Source organism: Triturus cristatus, chromosome 2_1, assembly GCF_964204655.1.
Source record: "Triturus cristatus chromosome 2_1, aTriCri1.1, whole genome shotgun sequence".
Taxonomy (NCBI): Eukaryota; Metazoa; Chordata; class Amphibia; order Caudata; family Salamandridae; genus Triturus; species Triturus cristatus.
This window is the reverse complement of record NC_140581.1, coordinates 128,645,575-128,661,372: the sequence shown is the minus strand read 5'-3', so window position 1 is coordinate 128,661,372 and position 15,798 is coordinate 128,645,575. Positions and strand designations below refer to the sequence as shown.

Sequence of the window (15,798 nt, the reverse complement as noted above, 5' to 3'; positions counted from 1 at the left end):
AGGTTAAATGCCCAGTTGGCAAGGTGGTTATGGGTAAACCAATGCAGCGTACTTTATGTGTTGGAGGGCATTACGCATTTTTGGGACCAGTGCCTCGTGACAGAAGTGAGTTGGGTGAGGGTAGCTGGATGTGTTTTGACCGGTTTTCAAATTATTATGACCTCATGTGAATCTACGTGACCAGCGCCAAGTGGCACAGGGCTGTATGTGGGCTACAATCTATTCTGTGTGAGGTTATCACCAGCGCCTAGCAGCACAGTGATTCATCCTATGTGTGTCACAGCCCCTGAATGACAAGCACCTAGTGTCGCACCGATTTATGCTATGCCTATGGTCTTGTAGAAGGTGGGCAGGAGGAATGTATGACGTGCCCACTAATAAGGTCTGTTACATGTCGTTCTGTTGGTATTGATGCCATGCTATACGAGTGGATTGCTTCAGGAGTATTTAATTTTGGGGTATGGTAACTAACAGTGTGAGCTCTGTGTGTGTGTTTGTGCTTTATATGTGTGATTATGTGTAAGCTCCAGACATGTGCTGTGTGTTGACAGTGTGTAAAGTGTGACTATATGTGTGTGAGTGCATACTGCTTGGTATGTGATTATGTTTCTGTGCGTGAGGTGTCTGTATGTATACTCTATGGTATGTAGTTGAGTGTGCACCATTTGTTGTAAAAGTTGCATTTTTGTGAGAGTTAAACAGAATGATTTGCCAAAAAGCGAACCGGGTGAAAAATTATGTTTTTTTTGTTGTTGTTTAACAGTACAGTGGAATTGATAAAAAAAAAATCCTACTGCATCCACTCTGCAGGCAAACTAAACAAGTATTTTTAATGGAATAGATCTCACATTTGAGAGTTTGTGCTATTGACATTTTAAATGACAATGCCTTTTATCTGCTGTTCTTAAAACAGATACATAAAAGCCATTGTCATTTACAATGCCAATAGCTTAAACTCTCGCAAAAGCGAGACCTAATGCATTGCAAATGCTTGTTGTGTAGTAGCGTACACATTAGCGGAGGGAGAGGGCTGCATAGATGAGGAGGAGTAGAGACGAGCGGTGAGGCAGGACAAGGTGTTGCAAGAGCTCATATCGTGCTTGAACAAAGATTGGCCCATGGGGAAAGTAGAGGACTCCATGAAGGTTTTCAAATAGGTCTTAGAAGAATTAGGTGTCTCTAATGGAATTCTGTGGCTCACAAATTGGTTGGTCGTGCCTCAAGAATTGCGCACAAAAGGTATTAAAATTGGCGCATGAGGGCCATGTAGGGTTGAGAGCGATGAAGAGTAGGATCCATTGTGTAAGAGATTGTGTAGCTTGCAAAGTGAATAGTAAGTCTCAGGTCACGGTGCCAAGTCTTGTGGAGGCAGTTAGGGTGCCAGAAAAGCCTTGTCCTAATATTCTCAATGGCCTGAAGCGAAGTTTGTGAGATCAGTCAATACAACGGAAGTTGTAAAAGTTTTGCAGACATTGTTTTTGAGGGAAGGAGCTCTGACTGAGCTGGTGACGGACAAAGGAGTACAATTTATGTCAGATGATTTTAGAAAATGTATGAACCATTGAGGGGTGCGGGGTAAAGGATGTGGCTTCCTACTTGTACCATCCAAGTGGCAATAATCTTGTGGAGAGGTGCAACAGAGTGATTAAGGATAATGTGCAATTGACTTTAGAGAATGGCTTGGATTGTGTCAGGGAACTGGAGGACTACTTGTGGGCAAATTGCACCCCTCCAAATGCAGTTACAGGGATGTCACCTTTTGCATTGCTCAAGGGAAGGTTTGCTGCAACCAAACTGGTTTGTCCACGGATGAACAGTTTGAAGGTGTCAGATGAGAAAAAGGCACAAGTTAAGGAAAGGCGTAAAGCTGTGCAAAGAAAATATGCGACTGAGAATCAAGGAAGGAGATTGGGTCAGAATAATTGCCATGGGGCATTCAAAATGTTCTGACCCTAAAAAAGTGGTGTGTGCAAAGAGGAGTGTGGTCAGGCTTCAGGATGGCAGATGGATGACTAAAGAAAAGCTGATGGCAGGTGGCTGATTAAAGAAAAGCTATCTGTACAAAAGTGTCTGAACAGGAAAAGTGATACCCATGGTGTAGGAGTCCCAAAAATAGAGCCATGCACAAGAGTGTCTAAGGAGAACAAACTGGCATTCACAAGAACCTCTACGGAAAGAAAACCATTGGTGTGGCTAAACGACTATGTATAGTTAAATCTTTATTGTATTTTGTTTTGTGTTATTATTCGTTTAGAAGAAGAAGAGTTTTTTTTATATTTTATATAAGGGAAGATGTGTTGGAATTAGCTGGGTGTAATGAGGAGTGAAGGTTTGGAATGTGGATTATTGGATGACTTCACTGTTGGGGGAATGTGGAATACGAGGTTTGAATATAGTCAGTTAATGTTCCCCTGGCTGTCCTGCTGGTTGCACTTTCCTTTATAGGAATAAACGTACTTGTTCCTGAGCTTCACGACTCCTGTGTCATTATTATCCCAGACCTTTCAATGCTGTAACAATGTTCCATGGACAAGGCCATAAGACTCAAAGTCAATTCACTGAAAACGCCCTTGAAGAGAAGAGAATTTTACCACACTTTTATTGGACATGCCCTTTAAAGAAAAACACTATGAATGACTGCACACTGCGTACCCATAAAAGAAAAGATAACTTCACTATGCAGACCTTAAAAAATTAAACACTTCGTTGAAAAGACTATTTAAATTAAAGTCATGACCCACTTTCACTTGACAGGACATTTAAAGATGGATGTTATCGTCATGCTGGAATCTTACAGAAAACAGACAAAAAACATCTTCCCACTCAGCGCACCAAGTATGCTTACTGTTGAAGACTTAACTCTGACTTCGTCGGCAGTAGTTATATACATATACCGTTTCCACGCCACTTAGAATGCTTGCCTGCAGCTCTCTATGTGAAGGTGAGGACAAAATAAACTAATTTTGTTGAACAAAACCCGATCTCATAAACTGTTGATAAATAGCAGTAGGATGTAAGGCTGAGGGGCTCTGATTTCTTTAGTCTCCGTTGATGGAAGTACAGCTCCCACTATTATTGAGGTGTGTGCATACACTCACCACACCCCCAAAAACTGCTGTCAATTGACTGTCAACCTCCACTATTTTACTACGGATGGACAGTCGGCCCATTGATGGTGGGTTGTCATCTACAGCCCACTTTCAAGGGGAAACATAAGTAGTAGAGAGCAGGGCATAGTGATACAAAGACACTTTTGCCATCTTTCGGGTATTTACTTTGCTCCTACATTGCCTTTAGAAATTCCCTCAAATGTCCCTAGCATGCTGCTAGAACAGGCCTCGAAAATTCCAGTCACACAAGTGAAATTTTAGCAGCTCGAGCTATTTTTAGCACTTTCTAGACCCTGCTGGCAGAAAACTAAAGCTGGAAGAAACAGGTGATCTGTTCCATCAGAAATGAATGAGCAATTAAAACGCCTTTGTGTTTTATCTTGACACAATTGCCAACTGCTCAATGACAGAGGTCAAATGTCAGTTTGTCTTTTTACAAATGTTTGCTCATGTGTTCCTGGAAAATGGTGTTAACTTTTCTTCCTCTTTTTACAGTTAATGCTTTTTGAACAAGGGATCTATTGGACAATAATTGTGAAACAAAATGCAGTAAAATGTCTTGTTTTCTCTAAAACATTCAAACAGCTTGTAAATGAATAGTAAAAGTATATCAGAAATTCTGAAAGAACCTCTTTTTGTAATTCAGAAGTGCGATGCAAGTTAAATAGGAGGAAAACATATCAGAACACTGTACTTGGTGATGTGCAATTGACAAATATTTTCTGAAACTTTATTTCCAAACATTGTACACTATATAATTTTAAAACCACATGTCAGTGACAAATTCTGTGGTCGTTTCCATGTAGAATCTGATGATTGCTTATAACAGTGGGCTGCTACTTTATGCTTTAGTTATGTGATTGCTAATAACAGTGGGATGCTACTTTATGCTTTAGTTATGTATTTATTAAAAGTGATAGTTTTTAAACATGATGTGAGAGACATTCCTGGCCAAGCCCTGATGACAATGCATTTAATGAACCTAGAGGCAAGTCTGCAGTCAAGTGTATCTCATATGTCACTAAATTTGCATTCTATATGGAGCTAATATTTAGTCTATTAAATCAAACAAAAGCGTTTTCTGTACAGCAGACGTGCTGAACTTGCGTATTTGAAGGTGATCTCATATGTGATAAAGAAAAAAATTGTGTCTTATTGAGTTAAAATACTTACCAGGATCACATAATTTGAAATAAGTTTATGGGTCAAGAGCATTATAATTAGGTCGAGAATATTATTTAAGTCACTAGACCTGCAGGTCTAGTAACATTTTGGGGATTTTTGGAGCCCTGTAGAAATATGTATGCAGCCCACTGCATTTTAGAAAAAAGTGCAAGTTGGACTATAATTTCTATGCCACACGATTTTCAGTACAAATTTACCGGGATTACAACTGTGCATTAGTGTAGTCAGCACATTGTGACAATAGGCTTGCCCTGAACTTGGCCAAATGTTTGATTGTGACCCTCACTGTTTGGTCCTGGACCAGAGAGTCTGATTCTGTGCTACTCAGGTAAGATGTTAAGCCAGTGTTGTTTGATCTGGAAGCTGTGTTGAATAATAATCGATCATCGAAAGGCAACACCGCATCAGCACTGAGTTTTCTTGATTCAGCACGGTGTGTCCGTGACTCTGTGATGCATGATCATGACTGCGATTTAGACCCACCAGTATATGACCTTGGCTAAGCACTGTAGGATGTTGATCCAGCACTGTATAATCTTGGGCCAGCATCTAGTTGGTTTTGGCTCAATCGTGTATGATACAAGTTCAGCACGGTGTGACCTTGACCCATGGTGAATGGTCTTGGGTCAACAATCTGATCTTAAGCCAGCCTTGCCAGACACACCTCTTCCTCACTGAACAGAAAAGTGCAATGCCATCAACCTCTTCTTCAATAAAAAAATACATAAGATTTGACGACAGATCGACAACAACAAGCCTGCTTAATCTCTTATGCCCACCCATTCAGGTAGAATCCCGCAATGGTCTGCCTTCAAAAACGAATCTATTGTAGGTCTCACCCACATACTCATCACCCTGAAAGCCACTTTTTATGAACATGTCTTACCCTCGTCCTTTATAAAGGTTTTCACTAGGGGTGCTCTCTCACCATTGTCAAGGATTCCCTCAATCCAAGCATCTGCCCAGAGGCTCTTAAGACCAGCCCGTTGCTCCTACTCCTTAAAGAAAACTACAATAGAAGCTTATGACCTAGACAACTACTGGCCCATCCCTCACCTTTGAATAATCAGCAAGATCACTGAAAAGCAGTAACTGTACCGCTCTGAGATTACATTAATGCTAACTTTCGTCTGGCTTCATCTTACACTGTAGCACTGACACTGCTACCTAACTCAGCGTAGACTATGCCCTTCTGATCACAGAAAAATTACTCCCGTCTCCTGATATTTCTGGACCTCTCAGCTGCTTTAAAAACAAGCATTTGCAATGCAATAGGTCTTGCATTTACGCGAGTTTCAGCTATTGGCATTTATGTTTTGGTTTCTAAAACATAAATAAAAGGCATTGTCATTTACAATGCCAATAGATTAAACTTGCGTAAATGTGAGACCTATTGCTTTGCAAATGCTTGTTATATATAGTATTTGTCATGGGTCTTAACAATGCAAAATCCTGTGTTGCTGTATTTGACATTGGGTCTGCGTTAGCAATATGTCTATTAGTTTGTAACAATGGGACTACTTTAAGTGTGTAATAACATTACTCTTGTCCAATCAAATGCTTGAAGAGAAGAATTATCAGCATAGTGGCGGAACAAAGGGCCCTCTTTCAATACTCTACAAGCTCTTTTAAGGGTGATTACCGCATAGCTGCCAAGGTTTCAGATTCCTATGTGTGACATTTTCATAATTTCAGTGTAAATATGAGTGACATTTCAATGACTATGAGTGACACTTTCTCACGAGCAAAATCAAGCAATGAAGATGAGGGACACATATAAATATCAGAAATTACACCCATTTGAGCAACAAGAAACTCCAGGAACATCTTAAAACTGCTGCAAAGCACCAGAAATGTTCTCCCTGTCCATGTGGGACCTGGCCCAACAGGAAGGATGTGTGAGGACCCAACATGAACAAGTTACACACAGAGGCATCTCAGCTGGGTAAGTGCCACACTCTAAGCTGATTTGTGCACAGACAGGCTGCCGAACACCATTTTGCATTATCCAGTCACAGGCTGAGGCCGGCGCAGTAATCTCCCATACAACATAGCTGACAGCTTATGATTGTCAGAAACCTGCTTTAAATTACCCCCGGCGGTTTTGAGAAATAAACCGCAAACGTAAAGGAGGAGACAGAAACACACACCTGGTCACAGCTCTAACCACAGCCGTCAGCCAGTTGCCCGTTAGCTAGTCTCATTCTTTTAGCACTAAAGTCACAAGGACAGTGACATTGCAGACTATACTGTCCTGTTTTGAACATGCTGTAGATTACAGGCTGTTCATTAAGACATCACATGCCATTAACTGCAGACTACATATGTATACATTTGTAAACGGTGGAGGGAGAGGGTTGAGAAGGAGAAGAGAAACAGGAGGCGGAAGAAGAGAGAGAGGGAAGGAGGGAGACAATGGGAGTAGGGAGAGGGGGTGAGAAGGGAGGAGGTAGACAAAAGGAGGAAAGAGTTGAGAGTGGGAAAGACATAGAAAAAGAAAGGGTATAGGTGAGATTAGAGGAGAGAGAGAGATAGGCAAAAAGCTGAAATAGAGGTGGAAAAGCAAATGTGAGGCACTTGACATGGCTATTGCAGAAAGTAAATATAGGCAGAGTTGCGCTGGCCAGGTTGGTTTATTTACAGATGGGATGGAAATACTAATGTGCTCTGCTGTGAATAACTGTACTGTTGCCTGGAAGCTGGGCGAGCACCCTGCACCTTCCGATAAGTAGTGTCTGTGGACCCCCAAATGTGGGTCATGCAAAATGTGTTCCATCTTTGCTGAAGGGACCTGTCTTTATGGGCCCCACAGGTTCCGCTGTGCATCCTAAACTAAATGGTTCTGAGCACTGAGGTTGCCAGGGAGTGGTGAGCAGAAATAGTTCAGGTACAACAAGTAATCCTTTATGTGTTTGCTTTGTGCTCTACATTTAAAGAGACAGTTGGCAATGAGTTTCAGACTCCTCTCCTCCGAGCCAGAGGAAATTGCTCTAGCACTGAGCTCATTCCCAGCTTCTGACATAAAGATCCAGGGTTACCAGACCACAGAATGTAGATTCTTTCGGAAAGCAGGCTGCATGCATTAAAAAAATTCCTTCACAGCCTTGTGAGGGTGACGGGGTAGTAGCAGGGTGACAGGTGAGCGATGTGCAGGCACCAATGGGCACGCTGCCCTTGGCAGACACTCACCCTCAGACTGCACCCAGAGTCTCCGTTTCTCAGAATATTATATTTTTGAGCGTGAGGCGGAGGGGCTGGGAGGCTCCAGGCTGAGAGCTTCTGGCAGTTCTAGGCCTGTGAGAGGCAGCCCCGGGACCAGAGTGCAGCCTAATCAGCTCTGTGCCTGCGGAGCAAAACTGGAGGGGATCACGGGAGGGGTGCTCGGAGATGGGTCAGAAGCTACAGGTTAGCTCACTGAGGCATGGGAATGAAGGTTAGTAATTAGGTCAAGTTTTCAGGGAGGCAGACAGCGAGCAGGTACAGGTCAGCTCACTGAGCCTCCCCCTGGGCATGGCAGTTTTAGTGATTAGGGAAAGTCTTCAGGGGAGAATCCAGCTGGGCCGGTATGAATGCAAGTGTGGCATCACATTTTCAGCCATGGAGCAGAGTAAAATTAGATTATTTATATAATAAAGAGTGTCGATCGACATTAGATCATGCAGCCACGCCTGGTCACTACAGAACTTCTGAGCTTCATTAAGTTCTGTACATGACTGGCATCCACTGACTGCAGGCAGCTGCCGTTCGCATGCTGCCTGAGAGAATTGTTCAATTGCGCACAAAGTGTTTTGGCTCCATTGCACCACTTTCTCACTTACTTTTCTGCCAGTAATTCTTGCGGCGACACTGCTCTGCGCGGTAGGCTCAGACGGCAGGCCTCAAGCCACCATGCAATTACCGTTTGCCGCCTGCCTACTCAGTCCTCCGAGCCAGGCCTGTCAGGTCCAGTGACAGTCCTGTCACTGCTGCTGCAACAGTCACTCCAGTATGGCTCTCTTTGCAATTTTAAATTACAGCGGGCGGCTGGGGCTCAAATATTTAGGAGCTCTAGATCCCAGCTGAACTAGCCAGCTTTAAATGCTTCGTAATCAGATCAAAGATCTGTGTATATGTTATGGCAAACATCAAATTAACTGTACAAAGAGTGGCTCTGTATCACTCCAGATCTACACGGAGAGTGCGTAACAACGACCTCCCTTCACAATTTATTTTTAAAAATTGGAACTATGTAATTCTCGATTGGGATTTATATGAGCTAAGTCTGGATTCGCATTTTAGAACAGTGACATGGCGGCGGAAAGCGCTCTTCTCTAGCAACAAAGCAAAACCAAGCCTACATTTGACCCATGACCAGGTCCCTCCCACTCACATCACCTCCGTTGACACCTCAAAAAAAAAAAAATCAAAAAAAATCACATGCTTGGGATCCTTTATTCCAAACAGGAGACGCCACCCGCCAGAGTAAAAGCCAGAGCGAAACGGTAAAGAATGAATCAGCACTAAACTCCAAGCCCGAACGAAGTGGAACAGTCGCAAAATCCTACCGATGTAACCCCTAGAGTGCTTCTACCGGCACTGCAGACCCCTGATGAAGAGCATAGCCTAGCGCCCCCTCTCAAAGTAAATAATACAAAACTGCACCCAGCTTGAGTAAGCACGCACTCACGTCATTACGGACATTTTGTCCAGTACTGCACCTTTCATCTACAAATCACTGATTTAAAACAAACAAAGCGCGGTGTCCCTTAAGCGGGCGCCGCGCTCCGAAGTAATAAATAAATCAATAAACAGCGCGCGTGCAGAGATGGGAAACTGTGGGATCGCAAAGAATAAAGAAAGTGAAGGCGCGTGCTGCTATTACAGGAAACGCCAGGGGAAAGCAAAGCAGCGCGTGCATAAGTCATGTCCAGGCACGTGCACATGCTGTGTCCGAGCAGGCACGCCGAAAGAAAACAGGGAGGGAACCAAACATGTTTCCCTCCCAATAGAAGCCACGGATTTGGCAGGCGCGCCAGTAAGAAGCGTGGGTGGAGCTTCCACAATCGCTTCGCAAGAAAAGTGACAACAATAGATCTCGCCAGAAGCGAGCAGCGCATGCGCTGCGTCGCTAGGCAAGACCTAAAAAGTGAACCATCCCACCCTTATAGGCACGGTTGAGTGTCGAATTGGATTCGTCGACAGTATCCTTCAACAGTTCTCGTCCCACCTTTCTAACCAGCACCAGCTTGTTCATATGGGCACCTCCAGGTCACAAAAGATCTCCATCACCTGGGGAGTCCCCCAGGGTTCCATACCTTCACTTATGATCTTTCGCCACTACACTGAACGCTTGGTGCTCTACACACAGATAAGAGCATCACGATTCACCTATATGCTCATGATCTACACCTCTAATTGAAAAGTTTCTCTGCTTCAGACATACAACTCTTCAAACGCTTCCTCCACATCTTCAAGACCTGGATGTCAGGCTTAAGCTCAACTCAACCAAGACAGAATTCCTGTTGACTGCCAAGAACAAGAAACAGTACAGCATGAACCTTAACGACTTTGCACCCCAAATTTCTCCAAATGCTGTCACTTGGATTCACCCTGGACAACAAACTCAAGGAACACACTGCCAAAAAACAAAGACAGTTTGGAATCAGCTCTCTCTTCAAAAGAAAGTCGAACTGTTTCTTCTAGAAAGCAACTTCAGAATTGCTGTTCAAGTCCTCATACTTTTGCATCGGGACAGTGGCAACACCCAGCTCCAGGGTCTCCCATACTCTTCACGGGCACCCATTACGTACATCCTACATGCCTCAGCACATTTTATACAAGGCTTGAAGAAATATGATCACATCATCTCCATTATGACTGAACTCCATTGGCTCCCCTTGCCAGTCTGCACCATCTTCAAAGCAAGTTGTATAATTTACAAAGCGATCACAACCACCACCACCCCTGTTTATCTTGCCTCACCATCTCTGCACACCGACAGCCTTGACACCATCAAACTGCAGACTAAGAAGTATAGGAAAGAAAAAAAGACAGCAAGAATTCTCCTTCTCTCCACCCACGATCTGAAACAATATCCCTGTATACATCAGGACTTCCCCAACCCTGTTCTAATTTAGAAAATAGTTTAAGGCTTACCTCTTTAAAGAACACTGCAGGACAATGCTTTTACCATTCCCAAACCAGCTACCTCTCCTATTACTCATTGACTCTTTAGTGTATTTTGACCCTGTACAGTGCTCTGCTGCCTTTTGGCTAGGTTTGCTATAGAAATACCACATATATTCATACCCACATGCATATGCTATTAAGAATAGGTGTTAAAACCTGCAGTATAAGGAACTTAACCAGAAGGAAAGAAACCAATACACTAGAGGTCTTCCAAATGGGTGCAGGTCCCCAGAAAGGGCCAGTAATGATATTAGCAAGGCCTCTAAGCACCCGCAAAGAGGAGCATAATGCTGAAAACAGTGCTGTGTTTTTAGTGAAAAAACAGAGTGGTAGTGAGCCATTATGTAATGCACCATCAGTAACAGGATTTGTCAGTCATGTTGTGGCTTGGACTAGGTGTGAGGAAAGGGGTAGGGAAAATGACCCACAAACTCTTCTCCCATCTGATGCAGGACCACACTGTGGACACTTGCATGCTTTAGGGAGACTAGGCTGCTCATAGCACGTGGCAATCATGTATGTGATTGCAATTTTTAAGGGATAACCGAACATAACTACAATGTTTGAATTTTTAACTATGTTTATACAGAATCTGACAGGATTGTAAAAAAATAATGTGTTCATCTTTAAGGGGCTTATTAATTTATTTATTTATTTTTACATACAGGGTGTGCGACATTAATACGTTCGAAGACCACTTCTTTACATTGTAAACGAAACCAAGTCCATCTAGCAATAACACAATTAAGTTAATGAATTATTCACATTTGTTCCACATATAAACACACAAGATAAATGTATTAATATAAACATAATAAGCTGATGCTGAACAGTTCAGGAGAGGGCTGCACAGGCAGTTTGGCTTTCAAAGTGGGCGCACAGACAGACTCCACTCAGACATACTCAGCACTACTCAATTTGTCAAAAATAAATACCAAAAAAAGAAGTAGTACCAGAGCCCTCGTTAGGAGGTCACAGCAGCATGCCCCTACCAGCAATGTTAATGACAGTACCAGCATAACTACAAACTATCACGCTCCTAAAGTGTAACAATTCAGACTATTCCTGGCCCCCAAAGCACTGAGAATTTCTTGGTAATAATTTACTATTTTTTTTATTTACGTTAAACTGATAAACAGCTGTTGGTGTGCTCATCTCTAAATCAGACCAACAGCGCCACCATGTGGCAAACTGTCATAAGTGCCGGTGCCCAGCACAGGAAACCATCGGCTAAAATTAAGCACTGAACCTCAGCAGCACTAGCGCCACTGGGCGCACCATTACTCTCCATGGCAATAGAGAACTGTTTGTACCGAGGGAGAAAAAAAATGCGTCAGGCCACAGTACCCGAGAGTATCACCCGTATCCGCCTGCTTCCAAGTAAGCATCGCCCACCACTCGAGTTACCAGTATCACTGGCGGACTGCAAGAAGCCACCTATTCATGAGCTGTCAGCCCCAGTTAACAGAATTGTCACGTTTCTCGGTTTCATGCATTAGTAGCTGATCGAGTGCAGGATTTGTTTGCACTGTGTGGTCCGTTGTTCTGCTGATTCAGGAACATTAACAGACATCACACCCCAGAATGCAAAGATAAAAAAGTTTGACTCGACGGGCTACTGTGTATGTACGTGGGAAACAGCAGTCTAAATGGATTTATTTTGACGGAATGGGAGCACTCGTTGCCCAGAGTTGACATTGCTCACTCAAGAGAGGAAGCTGACCTCCCTCGCTGATTTCCAACGGGGCAGCTCCAGACAGTTCTTCCAAACCCCTCCTGTCGAGGTGCCACCAACTATTACTTCCTGATGACAGCGCATGTCGCCCATGCGTTTAACAATTACCACCCTCTACCCACTGCCTAGGACGGGGTTCACGTCCAGGCACTGTCTGCTGCCACTAGACTCGCTGATAAAGGATACCGTCTCTGCTCCAGTACAAGGCTGCGCTCACTGCAGCGGCATCCGCCATCTTCAAACAGCCGCCACCGCCCACAGCTGACACCCAGCCACTCCCATAGCCGCGGTGCAGCCATTGGCTGCTCGGCGCTGCCGGCTCGAGTCCTATTGGGCGAAGACAGTCACTGACGTAACGAACGGCAACAAGTGAGTAGGCCAGCCATTAGAGGGTGCGCTGAAGGCGGACATGTTGAAGCTGCAATCGTTGCGGTTGAAGACGAGATGCACAATAAAATATTAAGTTAATCTTACTTTTCTTTAAATATAGGCATTTTAACATACAATGTTAACTTCCATTTTCATTTTTAAAATAGATTGTTTTTAAAATGCGATTGATTAAATAGTAATTGATATTGAAAACAATTGGCTATATTTCAGTAAAAAGGTGATATTTCAAAGTTATTGATATTTATTCATATAGGTAAACCAAAGCCTTCTTTCAATTCTACGATAAGTAATTCTTTTCCCAAATGTCCCTTTATTTCGAATACAATAGCTCGTTAACCATTTCGCTCTTAATCTTGTGTCCCTTTTCTATCATTATTAATATGCTGTCACTTGAGAAAAGTGACAGTTAGTGCAACTTTTTTTCACAGGCAGGTACCTGTGCATCCTGGGATATGTTGTCTACAACTACATCTCGGATCCTGTTAATGGGCAGTACTGAACTACAGATACCATCACATTGTGGTAGGAAGCAAAGACGGACCACTTTAATTTGTAAACGATTGCTCGAGTATGTTAGATATTAATGGGTTTTTGTCGATGTCTTGAAGCGAGAGCTCAATTGGAACCCAAGCGCGTTCCGTGGAGCAACTACAAGTACAATATATGTTCCACAATACAAATGCGTTGTCCAAACCACGCTTGTGCAGGCACGTATTTTAGTTGACTGCCTGCACTGCACGTTGCTTCCCCGGCATGCTTTGGGCCTACAGTGTGTATCCTGGTTACCCGCCAGGTCTCTGCTGTTTAGGGGAGGAGCAGTAGACAGGATGGAGGAGAAGATCTCCGGATTGAAGCCCTATCTGGAAACGCTGACCCTTGGAATCATCAAGATCCTAGGTGAGAGGGGATGACTGGCGTAGGTTGGAGGTGGACTGTGGAGAGACGGGTTACTGTAGGTTAATGAAAGATAGAGATGTGGTAATTTTGGGGATAATTGTAAACGTATAAAGGACGTAATGATAGAAAGAAAGAGCCCACACAGAAAAGAGAAACATGCACGCACTAAGTGCAAAGCACCCTGCCATGTGAGATCTCTTTAGCGAACTGTGCATTGGTCCTTTTCATAAAAAGTAAGGGCAGATGCTCATCAACAAGAATTACATGATGCCCTGGATGGAACTCCTCTATTATCTTCCTTGTCCCCATCATGACTTGTGAGGTGAACTCCACCTCTGAGTCAGGAAACACCAGGAGTGCTGAAAATGCAAGTCCTACCATTCTATGCTGGGCTCCATAATAGGGCTTCTGTTCCTAGCGTTTTCCTGCTTTGTTTCCTGTCTCGACTTGGTTAGGGATGTCAGGAGTAGAAGTTCCTGCTGGGATTGGGCAACCAACAAGGTCTCTAGATGCTCATTCAATTCTGAGCTTGGGAAGAGACTGATGTGCACAAAGGGGGCAGCGGTGGTGGAAGCATGCATGAAAAAGATCCGTAGTCACTCAGACATTAATATCATGGGCGTTAATTCACCAAAACACTAGGGGTAGTGGAAGTGACATCACAGACCCTTTGGCCATGATGAAATCAAAGGACGTGACATCATGTGACTGTTGACACTGGTGACATCACAGGAAGTGGTGTCACATTACCATAATCACCGTTATTAACACGTGTTCTTAATGCAACCTCTTCACAGGGCCTAATTAAAAGTTGGACTGAATCAATCATGGTCCCGATCTATAAGAAAGGCAACAGACAGGATCCTTCCTGCTACAGACCAATTTCACTTTTAGATTCATTAGGAAAAGTAGCAGGAAGGATACTTCTCACGAGGCTGCAAACATGGGCCGTTGAAAAGAACATACTTTCCGACCTACAGTTTGGTTTCAGGGAAGGACGGGGGACAATCGATCAGGGCCTTAACCTTGCTATCCTGATGGGTAAATACATGAAGGCGAGGAGAGGCAAACTACACTTAGCATTCGTGGATCTCTCCTCGGCCTTCGATTGCGTTTCTCACAGGAAATTATGGACTATTCTAAAAGAAATGCAGGTAGAGGAATCTTTAATTGATTTTTTGAAAGCTTTGTATAGTAACGCCTCAGTGCGCGTTCGTTTTGGTTTATTGGGTGAATGTACATCGCCATTTAGGGTATATAGAGGGGTAAGACAGGGGTGCGTCCTGGCTCCCTTTCTTTTTACTCTATATACTAATGGACTTGAGAAGGCATTACTGGAAGGAACCCAGGACGTCCCCCAAGTGCATCAAAATTCAGTCACCAGACGCATACCAGCATTGCTTTATGCGGATGATGCCGTTATTTTAGCGAGGACACCATTGGCTCTGCAGAAGACATTGGAGTCCTACAATAGATTTATGCAAGACATTGACCTAAAGATAAATGTCTCTAAGACTTACGTGATGAATTGCGGCAAGAGTAACAAAAAGGGAAAGGAGATATACTTAAACGGGAGCAAATTGGCATCTACTCCCACTTATTCATACTTGGGGATTTTAATAGATGATAAGGGCTCCTGGACCCAAGCAATTACATCAAGGAAACTCCTTTTTATGAGAGCTACTTCCGCCCTTGTTAATTTTTCACAAAAATTAGGAAAAAGAGCTCCTTTGGAATTAATCAAAATATATAATGCAAAATGCATAAGTGTAGTTATGTATGGGGCAGGGATCTGGGGCCACTGCAATGTTTCTGAATTACAGAAAGTGGAAAATGCATTTTTTAGATATTTATTGGCCGTTCCGGGATCTACATCTACCTATGTCTGCCATGCTGAGTTAGGAGTCCCCCACCTAACGGATATCATAAAAATCCAACCCGCGATCCTCTGGCACCGTATCTGGAAATCGGACACTAACTATTTTAATCAGTTAGTGCTTCAGGACGCTCTTAAGTTGGACCATTGCTTTGATATAGAATGGATCAGATATGTGAGGGACTTCATGAAAGACATTGGTAAACCTGAGTATTTTAGTAATCCACTTTCTATGTTAACTGTTCCAAGAAAGGATTTTAAGAAATGTTGTTTGAACCATATGGAGAGATTAAGATTCACGAGTGAAGCCCCAAAACCGACTGTTACCCATAATCTTATGATTTTATCTTCGTTTGGTATGCAATTTTATCTCCAAAATATTGAAAACGGATATGACAGATTTGTGCTAACTAGATTTCGGTTAAACATTTTCCATA

General features: G+C 43.2%; 2 protein-coding genes across 2 annotated transcripts in view; one reads left to right on the top strand and one right to left on the bottom strand.

Moving 5' to 3' along the window:
* The window catches only part of KIAA1328 (KIAA1328 ortholog), an 887,260-nt gene extending 874,768 nt beyond the window's left edge, over positions 1-12,492 (bottom strand). Inside the window, exon 1 of the mRNA XM_085628933.1 lies at positions 12,385-12,492. Within this exon, the coding sequence (XP_085485059.1) occupies positions 12,385-12,433 (49 nt within the window). The 5' untranslated portion in view covers positions 12,434-12,492. The remainder of the gene's footprint in view (positions 1-12,384) is intronic.
* A 788-nt stretch (positions 12,493-13,280) lies between these two features.
* Positions 13,281-15,798, top strand: part of TPGS2 (tubulin polyglutamylase complex subunit 2) — a 129,383-nt gene continuing 126,865 nt past the window's right edge. Inside the window, exon 1 of the mRNA XM_085628920.1 lies at positions 13,281-13,485. Coding sequence (XP_085485046.1) covers positions 13,416-13,485 — 70 coding nt within the window. The 5' untranslated portion in view covers positions 13,281-13,415. The remainder of the gene's footprint in view (positions 13,486-15,798) is intronic.